At 38.9% G+C, this 22,231-nt stretch overlaps 2 protein-coding genes across 7 annotated transcripts in view; both read right to left on the bottom strand.

The window, feature by feature from the left end:
- Window positions 1–6,673: 6,673 nt before the first annotated feature.
- On the bottom strand, window positions 6,674–12,215 carry gja1b (gap junction protein alpha 1b). The gene is made up of 2 exons (XM_053445675.1): window positions 12,050–12,215; window positions 6,674–9,879 (listed from the first exon to the last, which is right to left on the bottom strand). Exon 2 carries the CDS (start codon window positions 9,861–9,863, stop codon window positions 8,697–8,699), a length of 1,167 nt encoding a protein of 388 aa, XP_053301650.1. The 5' UTR covers window positions 9,864–9,879; window positions 12,050–12,215; the 3' UTR covers window positions 6,674–8,696.
- Window positions 12,216–16,480: 4,265 nt separating this feature from the next.
- mcm9 (minichromosome maintenance 9 homologous recombination repair factor) overlaps window positions 16,481–22,231 on the bottom strand; it is a 51,266-nt gene continuing 45,515 nt past the window's right edge. For all 6 annotated transcript variants that reach the window (XM_053445670.1, XM_053445668.1, XM_053445671.1 and 3 more), the window contains 3 exons: window positions 21,080–21,162; window positions 19,578–19,723; window positions 16,481–19,266 (listed from right to left, as the gene is read on the bottom strand). In XM_053445670.1, coding sequence (XP_053301645.1) covers window positions 17,511–19,266; window positions 19,578–19,723; window positions 21,080–21,162 — 1,985 coding nt within the window. In that variant the 3' untranslated portion in view covers window positions 16,481–17,510. The remainder of the gene's footprint in view (window positions 19,267–19,577; window positions 19,724–21,079; window positions 21,163–22,231) is intronic.

Below are 22,231 nucleotides of genomic sequence, written 5' to 3'. Positions count from 1 at the left end.
GGTTGCTGAACGTGGACTGTGATCGCAGCGGGACTGCTTTGCATGTCATGTTGGGGTTGTCCTTCGGGATGTCTACCCTCATCAAATGCTGCTAGAGACTTTGATTATTGATGATGTTCTCCTACACGGGGCATCTATTGCACTTCTGTCCGTCCTGGGAGAGGGATCCCTCACATGTGGCTCTCTCTGAGGTTTCTACATATTTTTACCCTGTTAAAAGGGTTTTTAGTAGTTTTTCCTTACTCTTGCTGAGGGTTAAGGACAGAGGATGTCACACCCTGTTAAAGCCCTATGAGATGAATTGTAATTTGTGAATATGGGCTATACAAATAAAATTTGATTGATTGATTGAAATAACTTGAAACTGACAAAAAGAATAATAAATAAAAATTTGCTGAAAATGAACTAATGAAAATCAAACATTGCTTTTGAATTATGGTTCAACAGAATTTTGAAAATAAAACTAATGAAAATGGCCTAGACAAAAATGATGGTACCCCTAGAAAAGATTGGAAATAATTTGACCATAGGGACATGTTAAACTAAGGTGTGTCTCTTATTAGCATTGCAGGTGTCTTCAAACTTGTAATCAGTCAGTCTGCCTATTTAAAGGGTGAAAAGTTGTCACTGTGCTGTTTGGTATCATGGTGTGTACCAAACTGAACATGGACCACAGAAAGTTAAGGAGTGTTGTCTCAGGAGATTAGAAAGAAAATTATAGAAAAGCATGTTAAAGGTAAAGGCTATAAGACCATCTCCAAGCAGCTTGATGTTCATGTGACTACAGTTGCACATATTATTCAGAAGTTTAAGGTCCACGGGATTGTAGCCAACCTCCCTGAACGTGGCCGCAAGAGGAAAATTGATGACCAAATGAAAAGACGGATAATACGAATGGTAACCAAAGAGCACAGAACAACTTCCAAAGAGATTAGAGGTGAACTCCAAGGTCAAGGTCCATCAGTGTCAGATCGCACCATCCGTTGCTGTTTTAGCCAAAGTGGACTTCATGGAAGACGCCGAGGAGGACACCACTGTTAAAAGCAAATCATAAAAAAGCGACACTGGAATTTGAAAAAAATCATATTGACAAGCCACAAAGCTTCTGGGAGAATGTCCTTTGTACATATGAGACAAAACTGGATCTTTTTGGCAAGTCACATCAGATCTATGTTCACAGACGCAAAAATGAAGCATACAATGAAAAGAACACTGTACCTACTGTGAAACATGGAGGAGGCTGGGTTATGTTCTAGGGCTGCTTTGCTGCATCTGGCACAGGGTGTTTTGAATCTGTGCCGGGTACAATTGAATCTCAAGACTATCAAGGCATTCTGGAGCGAAATGTGCTGCCCAGTGTGATAAAGCTTGGTCTCAGTCGTAGGTCATGGGTCCTCCAACAGGATAAGGACCCAAAACACACAGCTAAAAACACCCAAGAATGGCTAAGAGCAAAACATTGGACTATTCTGAAGTGGCCTTCTATGAGCCCTGATCTAAATCCTATTGGACATCGGTGGAAGGAGGTGAAACATGCAGTCTGGAGAAGACATCCTTCAAACCTGAGACAGCTGGAGCAGTTTGCTCACGACTGGGCTAAAATACCTGTTGACAGGTGCAGAAGTCTCATTGAGAGTTACAGAAATCGCTTTATTGCAGTGATTGCCTCAAAAGGTTGTGCAACAAAATATTACGTTAAGGGTACGATCATTTTTGTCCAGGCCATTTTCATTGGTTTGATTTTCAAAATGATTCTGTTGCACCACAATTCAAAAGCAATGTCTGATTTGCATCATTTAATTTTCAGTAAATTTGTATTTATTTGTTTTGTCAGTTATTTCAGTGACCATTGTGGGTTTTTCTTTCTTTAAGGGAAGGGTAAAAAAAAAATTGTCCATGTGTGTGTGTGTTTTTTCCCCTCCCATAGTCTCTGTGAAGGTCTCACTAGCGTGGACGCTAGTTATCAAACCAGCTTAATGCTCTCAAAAAACTCCATGGCAGAGATGTCAACTTTCACGAAGTTTAATGCATTGGTGAAGCTATAAAAACAATACAGACATGACAGATTACAATCCGGCTCTCAGAGTTACTTCGATAACAACTTCACACGGCAGCTCGTATATTAAAAGACAAGGCGATACCCGTTAGCTTAGCATAGCCGCTCGGCAAAACTGCCGTTGTAAACAAAATAACCTTCTGATTGTAAAGACACAATTTGTAAACAACACTACTTACAGACAATGCGTTAGCCCGCAGAAGAATAACGCAACTTATGTGTAGAGTAAATACGCAAATAAACTAACCCTGAATTATTTCCGGGCGAATCACACCTTGACCCCTGGCAATGTTATGTACCTGAACTGCCCCAAGGGGGTATGTTGTACAACTAAACAGAATACAAATTTGAGGGACAGAAAAGTCTATCTCTCTCTGCTGGTATCTCTGACTCCAGAGCTGTAGGATAACAACAATTATTATTATTTAATATTATTAATTAAATTAATCCATTATTATATGAAAGAACATTTGTGAAAGAAAAACATTTATTATGACTATAATAAAGTATAAAAACCCAAATTGCTAACAAACGTACTAACTAAACAAAGATGTGTATGTGAGTGTTTGTGTGCCGATGTAAATTGGGGTGCTCTCAAAATGGCGGTAGGCCAAAGTTCTCACCTTCCTCAACATGCTTTCAAAATGGTCTCTGACCCCCCCTAAATTTAACAGCCCCCCCCTCTTTCTGAAGTTGTTCACGGCTGGTAGCAGGGGAAGGTTTAACTAGGTGAAGTGATATGCGTGTGTCTGTGTAGATGCTAAATCAGACAAAGAGGGTAGACTGAAATGCAAAGAAAGACCATGAAGAGCATTACAAACTAACCTTACTTTCGAATAACTTATGACCCAAAATGTCACACACATATCAAACTCATAGACATCACACAGAATCGAATAAACAGTCTTGCTTAGCTTATTATAATTATTAAGCCCAGTATGTTACCAGTCCTTAGAAAGAGAGAAATTAAGTTGCTGTGCAATTCGCAGTTCTGTGAAGCCTTCTGGTTGGTCATAAGGTTCTGCATTCGCGGTTCTGTCGAGCTGTCGGCCTCAGTTGCTCGTTGAATCTTACCTGCAGGACATAGGACTTACCTGTGGAGGTTTCCTTGAAGAGATGAGTTGGAAGCTGCACCTCTAACATCTCGTTGATTTGGATGCGAAGAGAAGATTTGAGCTGGAGCAGCCAGGCTTCTCCCTCGGCAATGCAGGAAGATAGGCCGGCAGCCTCCCTGCTGGAAGGTTGATGGAAAGAGAAAGAATTGGGGCAGACCTTGGCTTATATCGGCCCGGTGACATCACACGTCTTGGGGCCAGAGTGACCAATAAGAGTTGACCCTTGTGGTTTTTCACACCTCTTTGTGAAGTTGAGGAATCCTGGGAGGATGAGTTCCCTGTGCTCTGGCTTTTTCCAGAACAATGGAACCTGTTTGCACCCTTGGAGACTCTTGTGTTTTCATTATAACTATTCAGAGCTGAAATCTCATGATGCACTAGTGTTCCTGGTCTCCCCCCCCCCCCACCTTCTCTCTCTCTTCTCTCCCTGCTTTTCCACCCATATCTCCTCTCCTACCCATTTTTCCCTGCTCACCACAAACGTCAGATGAACGCCCACATTTAGTCTGGTTCTGCTAGAGGTTTCTTCCAGCTAAAAGGGGAGTTTTTTCTCTCCGAAGTGCTTGCTCATTGTTGGAACTGTTGGGTTTCTCTATCAATTTTAAGGTCTTGACCTTCTATGTAAAGTGCCTTGAGATAATGTATGTTATGATTTTGCGCTGTACAATATTGAATTGAATTGAACCATCAGGATGAGCAGGATAATGCCTGATTCTAGACGAAGCCATCCGGTTCTCTGTCAGATTTTGTAGGAAGGAGAAGTTTGGCTCGATGGCTTACACCAACTCTGTAAAAATGAGGTGGTAATATGATGGTTGTACAACCCCGTATCAAAATTGATGTGCAACACAATAAAGTAGCTATCACAACTCAGACATGTAGCTTATTTATATAAACTTATTAAAAATTAAAATCAAGTGACAACCAAACACAGCTTTTAATGAAGTGATGTGAAAACTTAGACTGAGATAGCAGACTCATTAAATAAATAGTAAATTACCTCAATTACAAAAAATCGACTTCACTCATGTAAGCATATCTAGTATGATTATGATAAAAGATAAATTAAATAAATTTTGTTGTTGTATACTCTAGTTAAGCTCATTGGGGCGACTGCTGCCATCCTGAAACACTGCAGCGCTAGCAGGTTAGCAACAGCGGGTAGCATGTAGCCAAGCTCTTTAGCCTGAGCTAACAAGGTAACGTTGAGCTCTGTGGACGTGGCTCAGCTGTCAGTCTTTATGAGGCCTGGCTCAGCTCGACTCGCGCTCCTCCTCTTTGCCCATATTTGGGTCAACCAGGAACTAGGAGGAGTCAGACACCGGCAAGATGGCAATGGTTGAAGCGCCCACTATGAGCCCTAAATTCCCTCTTCAGAAACCAACGAGTGATGTCAGGGACACTCTATATATTTATATACAGTTTATGGTTACGACTTCTGAAGCCTCTGTCCACATGAGAGCAGTCTTAGGAAGAGCTAAGATACTGCACAGGATCATCAAAATCCTATGTGAAGGACCTTAGCTTGCAGGAGGCATACCTCATATATCATATATATATATATATATGTATATATAATAATAATAATAATAATTAACAATTCTTCCTCTGGGTGGTATGTCTTCCTGAAGCTAGGGTCTCTACCTGAAGATATATATATATACAGTATATCGTTATTATTATTTCAGGTTTTAGCAGGTTTTAATGTTTCAGTGCAGGCAGAAAGTAAGTCCAGGACGAAGTCTAATATGTTGTATTTTATGAATATATTTGAACCCATCACACTCTTCTGTTTTTACTTACCAGATAACTATGGTTTTAATGGCAACATTTTGTTCTAAAAGAAATAAAGGGAGCATTTCACAGCTCTTGAACTGGCTAGCATCAGCTTCCTAAGAAATTCAAATGAATAAGTCACTAATTAAAGTTTGATGCCCCCCCTTCTTTTTCGTACTCTGAGCCACATGTGGTCTTCAAGCTGCAGCTTAGCTCTGCAAACATGTGTTTTAATTTAGTGCCGTGGAAAGATTAAATAGGAAACTTGGAGACCTGAAAAAGAGCTGTGTTCATATTATGAAATTTAACTCTCTCTCGAAAGCCTTTATCGAAGCTACAATACACTTTAGGCCTGAATACCTCCTGAGTCCTATCAACCCACATAATCTGGATCATGACTTTATGTGGTGTTCAGAAAGCCTTGCCAGTATTAGCTGGACAAAGTTTTCCTCTGTTTCAAGCTCAATAAGCAATTCACCGTAAATGTTATAATAGTTAAGTCAGCAAAAAGTACCAAAGAGCAAAGTAAAGATTCAGCACAGAGGACTATACATGACAGTCTCTATAAATCAGAGTATACATTAGTATAAAACACTCTTAAATGCACTTCATTTAACATTTCATATTTAAATAGAAAATACATAGTACACGAAATTTAATACATTTTAAAAATCCAATAAAGAGACTGTGATTAGGAGGAGCACTGGTGTGCCAGCAGTGTGTGAAATAAAAAAGTTCTGCATATGCTATGTGAATCTGCGCTTCGAGCCGTCAATAAGACCAGAAAAGCTGAAAAGACTTTTTACCATTCAGTGCTGTGATTAGGCAATTTAATTAAACAGAATCAAAAGACTGTTAAAATTAAACTTCTATCTTTGAAGTTCAATCTGTATTTTATTGTAAACTAGATCAGAGTATAATCTGAAAAGGACCACGGCGGTGTTAAACATATTTTCTCATCTAAGATGTCATAAGATGTCAAAAAGGGTTGTGTCTGTTTTAACTGCAGTGTTAATTCAACCAACAAAATTGATCTTTTCCTCTACAATGAAGTTTAGGGTAAAACAAAGAAGTTATCTTTTAAGAGCGCTTAAAATGTTGTTGGATCCTGCTGAATTCAATTTTTTGCTGCTGTCTCAAGTTAAGCCCTTCTAATTAATAATGTACTGTATGCAGAACAGAAAAGACTGTGAGCAGCTCTATTCAAACAGAGTTAAGAGAGAAATAATTCATTTGTTGCATACATTTCACCATGTGGCCAGCTGTGGCTGATGGGTAGAGCGGTCGTCCTCCAACCTGAAGGTCGGCAGTTCGATCCCCAGTCTTTTCCCATCTGCATGCCAAAGTGTCCTCGGGCAAGATGCTGAACCCCAAATTGCCCCTCATAGAACAACAAAGTGCTGCTAATAGATGCACTGTATGAATGGCTGAATGTAAAACTGTACTGTAAAGAGCTTTGAGTGGTCATCAAAACCAAAAAAGCGCTATATAAATAAAAAACCATTTACCATGTATATAAATTATAGAAACATTACAATCTGCTACTAACAGGTCAGCAGTGCCATATTTTCGAACTCTAACTCCTGTAACTGTCAATACCGAAACATGGAACATGGAAAAATAATTAAGACAGCCTTAACCTAAATCAAAATTAGGTAAATTAACACTTATTCAAACCCCAGTGATGATGATGAATGACTGGAAATGAAGCCAAGCAATCAGTAAATAAGAAAGAAAATATTTATTGGTTAAAATTGCTCTTCACAGGTACAAGTAATGGGTTTTAATGGGTTGCTATCAATCACTTACACTGTACAACAGTGGATCCCCATGGATTAGCATTGTCTGAATAACTGCAACAAATGACTGCTGCTCATGTTCTATCAATAGATGACATCTCTTACAGAACCAGTCAATGAAACCACTGGTGTCAGATGTCTGATATTATGCACTGTAGTGATTTTGTGTTATAAAATAAATTAGTAACATGTGTATCAGAAAACTCTTAACACTTACTGTGTGCATCATATTACATCTCAGTGCAAATGCCATTGTAGCTGAAAATCCATGACATATGTAAGTACCGACAAAGTGATGCACAATTAACAATAAAAAAAATTACGCTAAAGAGAAAGGAAGCCCAAATTGAGAATTATCCTACTGCTGTGTAGTTGTGAAGCTACATTGGCATATATTTTGATATAAGTGACTAGATATTAGTCCAGATATATCTTCTAAAAACTTAAATTTGTATAGTGACACAATTAGCTGGATGTACAGTAGTAAATATCTATTTCCCAAGCAGCAAGGGTAACAACAGTCTGAAATCAAAACATTAACTACAGAATGAAGAAATTATTCATTCATAAAATGTAAAACACAATCATTCTACTGTCTTTCTCCAAAACTCATAAATGATGAAAAAAGAGAAGATACATGTTCGATTAATGACACTTATAAATTCTTCTTGATGGAGACCATATACAAGCAGATGAGTTTACTCCCAACAGACGACTTAACCCTTAGCCCTGCCTGTCTCGCACTCGCAAAGGAATATGAGGACATAAGACCACATAAATTCAAAGTTTATCAGGAAACAACAGTCCATGTTACTAATAAAAAAAACACAATTGTTTTACTGACAATAAATATACAGTTGTTGGGAAGTCGATGTTGATGTTTTATGTCAGTATGAGAAACTGGATAGTAGTCAATTCTTCCTAGTAGTATGTGTCCTATAGATGGCAAGAAATAAATATTCACTACAACTGATATAAATCATTATTCTCATAACTCTGAATTACATGCAAAGGTTGAGCCGAACACATTTTTCAACACATGAGTCCTATCTTTGTTGTGAATTCAGAGACTAACATGTGATTTTAATTGAGAACTGGGTTAAGACAATCAGGACATACATTTGAACAAAAATATTAATAGTGTTGATTTATTTATACTCTTAATTACAGAAACAAACTGTAAGAGCTGGCTTAGACCATCAAACAATATCAGTAGAGGCACTTGATAACACAGGTTTATACAGTATATAAGTAAGGGACTGTCCTTACCTGACCTATGTTTAAATGTTAACGAGAAGAGACCTGCTGTGATGTACGAGAAACTGTCTGTCCTCTCTAAGGTGACATCATTCAGCAGAAATTCTACACTGGAAACTTTACATCCTATCTTTTATTTATTGGCAAAACTCAGCATTTGTTTTCAACCATAAAAGACATCTTTTAAAAGCTCAACTAGGTAGTTTAAGTTACTTAACCACAGGGTGATACGACAGAAAAACTTTCATACGGGTTATTTTGGAAAGAACTAAAAACAATTCAGTTATATTGTTAGACCAAACTGGTTGCAGCCTGTGGTCAGAATGGAGAAATGACATGCTTTGGGTTATAAAGCTGAATTAGGAGTTTCAGACTTATACTGGGTAAACTGGGTATGGGTTGAAGTGATCAGCGACTGGTTCTATGGAATGCCTATGTTTGACTACACCATTCCTGAAGCGGTTGTGTTCTCTTACAGCTAGGTTAGCTCCACTCAAATATTGTGGTAAAAGTTACTGAACAAATATTGACTTTTACAGTGGTAAATAATAAATCTTAATGTGTCTTTAATTGACTAAGAATCCCTCTATGCTAATGACAGTGGATATGGTTAATTCCACCTCTAGTATGAACCTATGTGATTGAGTTTTTCCTGATTATCTGGCTGGAAGTGGGAGGAGGAAGAACAAGGGCTTACACGTCCAGGTCATCTGGCCTGGCCCGGCTGCTCATCCTGCTGCTGGCCCGGCTACAGGGCCTGGCGTCCATCAAAGCTAACGGCTGCAGCTCATGTCCTGCTGATGACGACAGTTTCTTATGCTCTTGGGTATCATCAGGGAAGTCAAAGGCTTGTGCATGGGAATTTGAAATAGTGCTGCCTCCACCATTTTGGCCAAGCCGGTTCTGCTCTGTGGAGTAATTGGCCCAGTTCTGCTCATTGGCTTGCTTATTATAATTACGACATGAGCCGGTTCCCCTCTCCCCTGTGGCCAACTTGTAGCCTGGGGGGGACATGGGGGAGAGTGGGGCAGTTGGGGAAGAACAGCCGTTATAGTAAGCATACTTGGTGGTGGACAGTTCTTTAGGGGTGGGGCTCAAGGTCCCTCCACTTGGGTAGATAGTGGGCGGCTGTTTGCCCTTCACACGATCTTTGATCCTCTTATAAAACACATAAAAAAGCTCAATGATGTTGAGCAGCAGGGACACCATGGATACCACCAGCATGAAAATGATAAAGACAGTCTTCTCTGTTGGTCGGGACAGGAAACACTCCACCTTCTGTGGGCATGGGGCCCTCTCACAGGTGTAGACTGCAGAGAGGGTGAAACCATACATGTACCACTGGATTAGCAGGAAACCCACCTCGAATGTGGATTTGAAGAAAATACTGACTATATAGGTTCTGAGGAGAGCCCCCTTCATCTTCACTTTGCCATGCTCCTCAATGCCATACTTAAGCTTTTTTAACTCAATTTTCTTCAGTGGTATGTCAACATCACCTCCATCATTTTGCACTGCTTTAAGCTCATCCTCCTTCCTATTAAGTTTCTGTTCTTTCCTATTCAGATAGAAGACATGAGCCAGGTAGAGGAGTGTGGGCGTTGACACAAAGATGATCTGTAGGACCCAGAGGCGAACGTGGGAGATGGGGAAGGATTTGTCGTAGCAGACATTGTCACAACCAGGCTGCAGTGTGTTACATCTGAAGGCAGACTGCTCATCTCCCCAAGCTGATTCCACTGCAGTACCAAGGACCAGGATCCTGAAGATAAAGAGGACCGACAACCACACCTTTCCCCCAGCAGTAGAGTAGGCCTGGACCTTGTCCAGCAGACGACCAAGAGCACTCCAGTCACCCATTCTCAATGGTTGTTTGCTGGTGAGAAAAATAGGACAATATTAAACTGTTGAGCAATAATATACACATAATATCAACAAGTCTCCTTACATTACTTTGGGCCTTAAGAGAAGATTGATATCTTCAGCATTCATAACATTTCATTGTTTTGGTAGCATTATGTGATTAAACAGCATTGTTATTGCAGTAGACAAAAGTAGAAGTTTCCAGTTAATCAAATTACTGATTGCAGGTACAGAGAGGATTTTTTTTTCAGTTTATGCAACACTGCCTGTTAAATCAATGTAATGATGTGAAAATATGAACTGAAACTTTGAAACATTGAGGTGATAGAGCAAATACAATCAACATTTATTCCCATCAAAATCCTCACATCAGCTAAATAATTTATGCAAGGCAGTTTTCCAGTGAAAACTGATGGTAAAAAGTTGCATGGAGGAAACTTTGTACCATCAAATAATGTTAATTTCTAAATTCAAATCCCTGCAAAATTGAACATCTTAAAATAACCAATAATATCCATAGGCTTCTCAATCTTGAGCATCTGTCAGTCTGGTCAGTGTTCCTCATGGCAACCCATATCTCTGTAACATTTTTCTCAACCATTCAAACTATTCAAATGAGAATACCTGCAAACCGTTGTCTTGCATAACTTTTAGGCCAATCTTTTTAATATATGCATCAGTTTGTACATGTTAACAACTTCCATCAGTCTTCAACCCTCTGCTGTTATTCTTACTTTGCAGAGACTCAACCCTCTGCTTCAAATACCAAAGTTCTAAGCTCCTAACAGACGCAGAGATCATCATCAGACCGACCTGCTAGGCAGGTCTCAGATAACACCAGAAAATCTATTGAATGCTAATGTCTTAGCCAAAATTCCCAGAAGAAGGTTGCTCAGAAGCCACAATGCAGTGTGATTGTGTACCCAATCTGATAAGTGTTTGTGGCTGAACAGACACTCTTGCTAAATCTATTCAGTAAGGCAAGTGTTGAGCTTCTTTCCTCAGTCCCTACAGAGACATCCTGCAGATACACAGTACATTTCCTGTGGGAAAATCTGCCCATTGACTTAAGTATGGAATCAGCTGAGTTCCCGTTGACCAGTGTGACGCAGTTAAGTCCAAAGCTCCGACAGACCGTCAAAGAAAAGAAAAATTATACTGTTCACTTATTAATATGAACTAAAAAAACACAATGTACAAAAACCTGTAAAATTAATGGATCAGTTTTAAACCACCTTTATGGGCCTCTCCTTCGATACAGATTATGAGTCTTTTGGGGCTTTATCTATGTTTCACTCTAACGTCACAACTCAACAGTTAAATCTGAAATCAAGGATCTGATAATAGAAGAAGCTTTGAAGAACTCTTACAAAGTTTGACTAGAACATATGAGGCAAAGAACAAAAGTCTGCAATAGACACACATGGAGACATATTAGATCAGAGACATAATGTGGATAAGTAGGAACCTCAGTCCGACCCACACGTTGCCAACTACTTGCATGTGCTCCCACTTATCTTGTGATATCTATGTACACTGAATCCTGTGAACTGGGAAATATACAGATTATTTATTTGCCTGCGGTTTATAGATCTGAAGATTGAAACATGATTAGTAAAAGTTGAAATGTTTTTATTAGACTGAGAACATCCCGCCATTTTCTACTTGAATGTGCCTGTTTGGTGGAACTGAACAAGACAAAGCGGAACAATAGAGTTCAGCACAATGAGCCACTTGAGGGTTTTGGATATGGACACAATATTCCCACATTAGTGAACATAGCAGTTTAAACTCTCCCTGGTTTCATGGGGCTAATCAGCAGGTATTTAAGAGAAAAGTGTATTTGCATGTAATCCAGAACCTTAATTAAAAGTCCAGTTACAGCACAAATGCAGCACAACAGCAACCAGCTTTGGATAGAAAAAATACTAAACGTAACATATTTCAGGATTTCAACCAAAAAAAGAATAAAACCTTTTTAAATAAGATCAAATATTTTCATTCAGCACACTTTGTTTTTTCTGGATGAGAGCCCCTGTCTCTGAACAATGGGAAGCTGCAGAAAAAGGTGAAGTTGCACTGCATGTATCTTACAGCGCACCGGAACTTTTCTGACTCCTTTCTCTGAAACACAGAGAGAAGCGATTTTTCTCACTGTCCAACACAAATACTGAGTAACCTACCGGCAGAGTTGAAGAGAGACAGCAGAGGCCCACCAGGACCTTTTCCGCTAGTTGTACGAGCCGAAACAGCCTGAAGATTTTCAGATCTAGGTCTGGGACCAGCAGCTGAGAGAATGAGTCCAACTTGTCAAACTTCCCTTATAAGAGTCAGAGAAGTTCTAGTCACCTGATCTCTACGTCAAGACCCTGTTTGTGTGCGCGTGTGTATGTGCGCGCCCGCGTGCGTGCCACCTGATCGCTACGTCAAGACCCTGTTTGTGCGCGCGTGTGCGTGAGAGAGGGAGAGAGAGAGAGAGAGAGAGAGAGAGAGAGAGAGAGAGAGATATCTGTTATGAGAAATATATGAACTTTATATGTCTGATCAGTAAAGGAACAAAATACACCCATGTAGGGCACACTCCGCGTGTCTTACAGCTAAAGGCAGGTTTCATTTCAAATATGATGTGTCAGTGGTTCACATCAGCTCCTCCTCCACAGATCATCTTACACTTGAAGCCATCACAGATATCAGCCTATTTCTTCTCTTACACCCTGTTTAGTTGATCAATGTGCATTTGCTTCAGTAAAATGTAAAAATTATTAGATAAAGATTCAATAGATATTCATCTTTAAGGACATGGAGTTTTGATTAACAAGTAAATGAGTCTGAAAATCAAGTCAAATAAACGTTTACATCAGTGGATGTCCGACTTTCACCATGAAGTCGTATTGTTTATGTTAATGCTGGTGTTCTTTCTTCGTCCATTCCATGACCTGAAATGAGCAAAGCTGCAACAAACAGTTTGAAGAAGAACAAGTCACATCTCCTCTCGTGGAAGAGAAAATGACTTTGATACATGGCTGAAGCGTTGTTATACTGTTATATGTATAACAATACACAGTTTATTTTGAAAGTGTAATTTTAATGTGCTTTTTAATGCTTCCTACTTTCATATATTGCATGTGATATTGTGTAGCTCTTATAATGTAATGCTGTAGTTTTGTTATTTTTGTATCATTTTTCTTTAATGTATTAGACTGCTCCTAAGATAATTTTTCACAGTCCTGTGAGAGTAATTTCTTCTGATACTATTTATTTTAATATGAATCAATATGATGTCCCTGAAGGCTTATCATCACATCATATTCACAATGCACCACTGCTGAAGTTATTAATATTCTGCTTGTCTTACTTCAATTGACAAGTACACAGCACCACCTAGAGATGGCATTTATGTTAGGTATTGCTATATGTATTACCCAGTATAAAATGCTACAACATGAGTTAACAGGGGGACCTCTCTCTCTCTCTCTCTCTCTCTCTCTCTCTCTCTCTCTCTCTCTCTCTCTCTCTCTCCATCAAGTTAATGACATTTGAATGAGCAAAATGTGTGACAGTAGCATGTAGTTTGGGGCCAGGGGCTCATTTCATAGCCAGGGTTGACTGGGGAAATAAACAAATTGCTTATTGTTTTTCTTGCACACTACACAGATGTGAAGATGCATTAGATGTATATATTACTTAATTGTCTTTTCAATTTTGTCATACATCCATTCTTTGTTTTCTCTTTTGAAGATATACATGTAGAAGCTAGAACTTATGTGAGCTACCCATGTGTTACTTTTCTCTGTATTCATGAAGTATATTTTCTATACTGTACTCATGTCCATATTTAAAATGTCTTAATAATACATAAAATATGATTTATGATTATTTATTGTACAGGTAACCATATGTAGTTGTTGTGGAGGAAGACATGCACAGACGACAGTAGGAAATGCTAAGGAAAGGGGTTCATGTAGGAGGCGGAGCTTGTGAACTTCCTGTAGTCCCTACTGATATCATTGTATTTCACACAAACTAAATCCTAACTAGTTGGCAAAGTATTGGTGGCCTTCATTTCATTGTCTGTTTTATGGACAACACAGGTTGGTTCAGATTGGCTACACAGACATTCTTATAAGTTAATTTAGTGAAGCTGTGAAGGGTGACACAATTACTTGCTGGACAGAATGGGATTCATACTATGACGCTGATACGGTTGAACTAACTGTCAGGGGTAAAGTTTCAATACGACACTGCCCCCTGGTGTTTTACTGACACACCAGCATGAGTGTGACTCGACCATGCACATACAATTTCACATCCTTCACACACACATGAAGAAGTAGACCTTCTCTAATGAAGACTTAGCTTCTTCAAATCAGTATGATAAAAAATCTCTATGACAGTTGCTCATAATTAACAATGTATGTGGTAACTAAGAAGTCTATGACCTCTAGGCAAGTTCTGTTGAAGTACTTGAACACTGCGAAACAGACTCAGTAACAACCACCAAAGTTGTAGTATGTTCCATTTGCCGGTATAATTATGTAAAGATTACAAAATTTCTGTAATCTGGGAATTTTTTTGCAATTTTGATTTGTACAGCTTATTCCAATAACTGCTTTACACATTAGATCAACATATTACATAACTTTCTATAATCCTGAAGATGTTTTCTAATTAGGATACCGTACCCAGAGGAGACATGGCACAGCTGTTTGTGTTCTTTATGCCAAAAAAGACAATTCTGCCCGAATTGAATAGTCTTGGACACTTCACTTGGTAATATGGGACACTTGTATTAGGCTTTAAAAATAAAAAAATTAATCACCTTCTTTCACTTTATATATGCCAAGCTTAATCTTGCCATTTTTCACAAAATTGTATGTAAAAAAAACACGCCCTGCTGCTGGGTTGATGCTCTTCTATGGCTCTGTCTAGCTTTTCTTATGTAACAGCCGGTCTCCTAATATCTCCTCTATGCTCTTTAGACTGTGTTAGGAGACACAGCAAACCTTATTGCGAGCTCCTGTATGAATCTGCCATCCTGGAGTTGCTGGACTACCTGTGCAACCTGATTTGGCTGCAGGTTCGACCTCATGCTACCAGTAGTGAGAAAGACACTAGCAGATCACAAAACTAGAGAATAATCAGTCAGGAAGGACAAGGAGAGAGCAGCTGTCTGTGGCCACCACAGGTAAAACCATTCCCTTTTTGGGGGTAGTCTTGCTTTTGCCTCTCCATTGCACATGTTGTCACTTTCATTTGCACCAAAGAAGTTGAATTTGATTCACAATTACTTTACTTTTTTTTCTGTTTCCTTTATTTTTTTGAGCAGTGTGTATATAATGTCCTAATCATATTTCAATTTGTTTTGTTAATTTCCTATGCAGCTTTAAAATTTTAATAATAATACATTTTATTTATAGGCGCCTTTCAGAGCATTCACGATCACCTTAAAAGGCAGAGATAAAAACACATCAACATAGAACAATGTATCAAAAACATGTAGTTTTGCAAAATCGAAGAAAATCAAATTGAACTTGGAGGTTTTAAATGATGAGTTTTTAGATGGGATCTAAAAATGGAGAGACAGAATAAATGTGACAAACGTCTGGTTGAAGGCAGTTCCAGAGGCGAGAAGCGGAGATGCTTAAGGCTATAGATCCCATGATTGTCAAACGGGCAGGTGTTACAGTGAGGTGGATGGAAGAAGAAGACATGACTGGGCACTGGTGAAATGGGCACAAGGTGGAGACATAGTACAGTGGAAGTAAGAAACCATAAACATAATCTTCCCAACTAAAGAGGAATGAGACTGGACCTTATCTAGCAGTGAGGACTGGTAAGACCAGTCTCCCATGGCTGGAGACAAACATCTGACGTGAGGGAGAAACACACAGAAAACAAACATACAATTGTGAGTTTTAAAATAAATTTAAGTAGCACAACAATTATTACTCCTGTAATGTTGTCTTCCCTCTCAGAGAAAACCACATTAAAGTGACTGACAATCAGATACAAGGATGAACCCTAAATCTGCAATATAGTACTTTCTTTGTGATACATTATTTATAAAAGCCCATGTTTGTTTCTAGGTAATAATTTCAAAAGTTGCCAGAGCCAAATGTGTGAGAAAAAAAAAGCAACATAGACATAAGCAGGTTGCTCAAGGGAAGACATTATATTTAGTAGTGAGGGTTATTCTTCCCTATTGGAACAGATGGGGTGTTATTGTCAGCAGTGGGTAACTATGCTGGGATATCTCAACATCTGTCTATGCCAAGTGTACATCTGAGGATTCTGCAATCATGGCATGTATTATAAGAGGGAAGTGAGGGAATTGCAGCCATGGTAAACAGACTGACATCCTAACCAAGGCAGTGGTCACAACTGATTAATTGATTGTTTTTCAGTATTAAGGAACTGAATTTTGAAAAATGCAATTTATCTTCTACTTATAGTTCCATAAATGTCTTTCTGACAGTATGTGGAAAACATATGATCGTTTTGTTGGTCATACTTTATATGGCGGTGAATTACAGTGCTTTTGTTTTGAAAAGTTGTGAACTTTAGTTAAATAAATTATTCATCATTTTACATAAACCACACAATTGAACACATAATAAAGAAAATTCATTTTAATTTAATAGAAAATATTGACAATCAAATTGGCTCTGCACACAACATCAAGCACACAAACAATAAAAACAATCGTGTATTATTTGACTGTTTAAGGGAAAAATCCAAAGCATTACCAAAGATTAAATGAACTGCCCATTCAGAACCGTTGTTGTTGTGTGTCCTGAGTCTCAGTGTGATTTAATTTCATGTGGAACAAAAACCTTGCATCTACAATCAGTATTATTGCTATCAATGTCAGCCAATAATTAAAATAAAAAATTGCTTAAGAACAAAATAAATGTGGCATTTTGTTAAAACAATAATGCACATATGAATTGCATAAGGATATTTATCTTATTCTGTTGTTTACTTTCATCTGTTCTTCCAATGTGTGTCTGAGTGACTTTCACTTGTCCTGATTTGTCTCCATCTATTCAGCAAGTTGGACTTCTATAACAGTCATGCTCTCAGACTTGTAGCACAAAGAAGTCTTTAAAGTAAATGAAAGAGATTGGCTTTTGGGTAATTGGACATCAATACAAAAGAAATGGGCCTCTTTAATAAATGTTTTTCTGGCAGCTTTAAATCTCCACGTGGTCTGTCACTGTGTAAGGGGAAAAAATTACCTTCAAACTGAGAGTGGACGTCAGTGTCAAGGAAAGGTGTTAATGGCTTCTAGGCAACATGGATGGATGCAGTGATGGATCTAAAAGGTCCCAGTTCGCATAAATAATTATCTACCAGCTTGGGTAGTAATTCTGCTGGACCAGGACACATGCGTGTTGAGTACTATTTGTGCATTTGTTTGAGGACATATTTTGTCATTACACCTTTCCGGTCTATAAGGAAGCGGGTTAATGACTAAATCACAAGGTCAGAACATCACAAATATTCTTAGAGATTAAATACAACAGCAGGATGAACACCTGAACTTCTGGAACAATTGAAGACGTTTATTTTCAGGGTAAGGGAGGTAACTAAATCAGAGTAAATTACTATTGTCCAAACCCATTTTTACATGGGCCTATGATTTCAAAGATTGCCTCGGTTTGAAAACTCTTGGTCCCAGTCAGTGTCAAGAACATCATTGCTAATCTCAACCGAGTCAAACAGGGACAGTCCAGAGAATGCACCTTTGGAATCATGAACAATACTTGGTGGAGGGCCCATCTTAAAACACCTTCTCTTCTTCACATTGACTGTGCTTTCATACTCAAGATCACCATTCATCACTCTCTTTGCAGCATGTACAGTCTCTCTCTGCTTTGCTTTAAAATTTGTTCTAGTTGGTGACTCTCTCCCTTGCTTTCTTTTAAACAAACCTTTTTCCTCTTCAGTTGGAGGATTTATTTCCACTTGCATTGGAGCAGTAGTCGTGGGTTTAGTTGTGCAGGTGAAAGAGAATCTGGAGAGTTTAGCAAGAGTTGAAGAGGGTATACTGGACTTTGTGTGGCCTGGATGGAATGGTGTGGAATCATTGAATTGAGTGCTTGTATTTAAATGTGGGCTGCCAGTAAAGTCATCTTCTATAGTCATATCACTATTGTTGTCTCTGGTTCTTTGTTGCTGACACAGATTTTCTGAATCATTACTTTTCTTAATTCTACCAACACCTTTGCCTTGGGCAGATATTTCCTTTCCCAAAGAAAAAACATTCCTATCCAGCTCGACTGATGTGAAACAAGTACTATCTTCAGACCAACACTCAGCCACCTCACTTTTTCTACTGCACCTACCTTGCACAAGACTTTGGAACTGATTCAGGTTTTTCTTTCTTTCAATCTTCTCTGTGTCTGTAGATGGTCGGGCTAACTCATCATGCCCAACTAACTTCTGTCTACCTATTCTGCTGCCTGTGTAGTCATGGAGACCTCTGCTGCCCAAGTTATCTTCAGTTTGAAACTTTGCACTGACATTTGAGATTGCAGTGCTGTTGTGATGTAATGTAAAATTTAACAATTCTTTAGTTTTGTCAGCTTCAGATGAAATATTTTCCCCTTGCGCAGTGCAGATGTTCTTAGTCTCAGTCTGATTTATTTTGTCTTCTTTCTCAAATCTCCGTTGTTTGCCACAGGACTGATTCTTCTGCATTAGGTAATTAGAAGGCAGGTTTTTACTTAATGACATTATGGTGCTTCTCTGTGAATCTGGATTCGCATTTAAAACATGATTCACATTTTTACCTTTACTGTCTGAGAACACCACACTGTCTCCATGTCCCCGTCCTTCCACTTTGTTACACTGCAGATTATTTGACTCCTGCTCTCCGAGTCTTCTGTCTCTCAGATTCTTGGTGACCCTCTGAAATACACACCCCAATGACTCTGAATGTTGTTCATCTTTCTGTCTTTCAGGCTGATGTACCTCTTGGCAAACTGAGCTTTTTTCTTTGATGTATTCATTTTTCTCAGTTTTTTCGTTTTCTTCTTTGGATGTGGTAACAGTTCCTTCATGGGTCAATGTTGAGCCTATGTTTTTTTGATAGTCCTCCTCAATTTGACAGGTCCGTTGTTTAATTGCAGTAGTTGTTTCTGCCCCCATCGAGTTTAGTTTTCTGTTCAGGTTTTCTTGAGTTGATGTTAATGTTGGGGTCAAATCATCTGGTGACCCTGATGAAGTGATGGAGTGGAACCAGTCCAAGCCACTCTCCACCGTGGCATCACCCTTGTAGACACTGGTCATGCCATGGACGTGTGTTTGGTTTTGGGTGTTTGTGTCCCTGGGGTGACGCTGGTAATGAGCAGTATGTGAATCAAACTTGGAGGCATTTGAGGTGTAGCTTTTTAGCCTAATGAATAGAGAAAACACACATGAACTACGGAGGTATAGGAAGGAACCCTAATACAATCATCTTTTAGGGAATTCAGAGGTCACATAAGATAAAATGTTAAACAAGCGAGCCCAGATGCATCATGAAATGTATATCACAGTTTGCTGCGGATATAATGAGAAGAGAAAATATGGTTATTAAAATTATGTTTAATGCTCATCAAATTCAACAAATCAGCACACATAGTAAAGTAGTATAAGGTACAAGTAGTTTAAAATGTCAGTCTCAGTCTCTTACAAGACAAATGTAACAAGCAGTCAGTTACTCACCTGGCCAGTCTATCCATCTCCTTCTGAAGGAGCAATGGCAGGTTCAGCCCTTCCAGTAGTACCTGAGACTGAGCTTCATACTGCTGACCAGGGTCCTCAGGGAATGAGGTCAGTAGTGCATTTACATTACCTAGCAGAGCACCGCCCTAAGAGAAGAGAGTTGTTACTGATTGCCAATGAGTGCAAGCAATTCTTCTTGTTTTAACCATGAATTACAAGAACTTGATTCAAAGTCAAATTTAATGCCTTTTAAGACCTTTGTAGGATTACAATAAATGAAATTTAAGACTCAAAAACAATTTCTTTTATAGAGTAGAGAATGTATTTAAAACTATTAATAAGCTAAATAAAACATCAGAATAATAACATCAAAATAACAACAACTGGATTGAATACGAAACCCTGTGCGAAAGTGTAAGACGAACACCTTACAACTGACCTATGAATCTGCTCATAGTTTGAATATGTGTGTGAATACAAAAAACACCATTGTCTTTCATTTGAAAACGCAGGCGCTCCTGGAAGCAGCATTTAGCCAAACACACATGCAGTGATACCAACCTTTCCTAACACAGACACACAGCACGGAGCAGGGATAAGTGTCATAAGTAATTAGTTTCCGGTACATTGAATTAGAAGCGCTTTTTGACAACCAGAGGCTTATAATTATTACAGAGGAAACCGGACATAGTGATCACAGATACAGTGATCAACCATTTATATGGATCAAAAAGCTTTGTCAGTTATTTACTGCTCCTTTCTGTGTCTCTATCATTCCTGCTGTTCAGTGCCAACCGAATCAAGCCAATTCGAGCTTAACTGTGTGCGCCCCGCCATCTTCTCCGACACATTAGCTGAGTTTACAAATTCTATTGTTTTGACCCGGATGACACCTGTTTGTGTGTGTTGGGTGCAAGTTTCGACGTAAGAGAGTGTCAGTGTGAGAGACGGACTGAATTAATGTATGAATGCACAGCTATGAGTTAAGATTTTACTAATTTAAGAAAAGTATCTATCATTTTGTGTAAATCAGTTTTATGGTAGCGGTTAGAGAAGTTGTGTGTGTCTTTGTGTGTGTGGGTGTTTGAAACTGCTATTACCATTCCCTCAAGGTCTTGGACTTTCATACAAAAGCCTGGGACAAACGTGATCAAAATATGCGGTTTCCAATTATTATTATTATTAAATTGTTACTATTTAGGTTGTTATTGTAACTCTAACTTGTAACATGGTTGTTTTGACCATTACTCTAACAAAAGTAGTGTAACAGCTTGACATAAGTCCAAAAGTTTTGTTGAAAATTGAAAGAAAAAAAGATACAAAAGAACGTCAAAAGCCATTCACCTCCCCTCTTTCCCAACACCAATCCAAATGTTAATGTTGGGACAACTATCAGTACATTTGTTCGATCATTTTAAATATATTTAAGAGTGATAAATATACAACTATAGGGTTAAACAGGAGGGGTAAATACCTTCTTAATACATTTTTTTTTTCCTTACCTGCATTGAGCACTCCATGACAGAGACAGCCATGACAGCATCCTCTATGGTCACTGTCTCTCTGTACATAAGCCTGGCATGTGCTGTAATGTTAAAAACATTTATGTGATCATATACATATGCTGGTTTTAGCCCTTACATTTAAAGAAATTAAATTAGTTAGTTAGTTAGTTAGAGCACTTTTCACAATTCTTCTAATCCTAACCTCAAGAATCAAACATATTTCAGTAACATCACATTACACAGAACACAATAGTGTGCATTCAGCAACAGTCTCAAGAATTTCCTGCTCCAACCTGGTGTTACCATCTGTATCAAGTTATCCAATCACAAGTGGATAGCTCTAAATACAGGTGTGCCTGCAACCAAGTAAAACTGAGATCCTACATTAAGAAACTACATTAAGTGGTCGTCTGGGATAAATAGGTCCACATCTCTAACGCGCACGCAAGCACCCACGTGGTTGGTGATAATTAGTGCAGTAGAACATAAAATGGATAATCTCCATCTTGTCCTATGTTCTGAAATGTGACAGCGTTTAGTTTATAAAGTCATAGAGGTGGAGGCGGTGTATAGGGGTTAGGGGTGCAACGATTAATCGACAAAAATCTATGACAAAAACTGTTGCCGTGTTTTTCGTGCCGTGCAACTGAACTAAACGTCGTTTTACCGGATGTGCTGGTGGAAGTAGCTGAGGAGTGAGCCATCTCGCTCCCTTCCTATCTCTGAAAGTCGCGCATGTGCAAAAGCGACAAAACATAGACCAATGGCGGTGTCCGTTGCAGCACCATCGCGTACCAGAAAGTCAAAAGTATGGGAGAATTTCACCCTCAACATAGCCCGAAAAAAAAATACCTGCAATATATGTAAGGCGGACCTTGCTTTCCAAGGAAGCAGGACACGAGCATTCAAAGAGGAAGCACGTTTGACCTTGAACGTAGTAGATGCAGACTCTCCTCGGTAAGATAGCCCGTTATCTAGCTTGCTATATAAACTGTGAGGATTTGTGTAGTTTGTTGTTGTTTTCGTCTCTCCTCCTCCCCTTCTCTGTTTCCCTTGACAGTTGCTGTGAGCGCTAGGGGCGTGGCTGGTTCCCTGCAGCGGACGAGGCGCACCTGCACTCAATCCCAATCATCCCCACTATAAAGATCT

This window comes from Pleuronectes platessa, chromosome 17 (assembly GCF_947347685.1).
Source record: "Pleuronectes platessa chromosome 17, fPlePla1.1, whole genome shotgun sequence".
NCBI lineage: Eukaryota > Metazoa > Chordata > Actinopteri > Pleuronectiformes > Pleuronectidae > Pleuronectes > Pleuronectes platessa.
The sequence above is the reverse complement of the archived record's forward strand: the minus strand, read 5'-3'. Positions and strand labels throughout refer to the sequence as shown.

What these genes read in the sequence shown, in the direction of transcription:
- gja1b (XM_053445675.1), bottom strand. Translation starts at nt 9,863, where the DNA reads ATGGGTGACTGGAGTGCTCTTGGTCGTCTGCTGGACAAGGTCCAGGCC.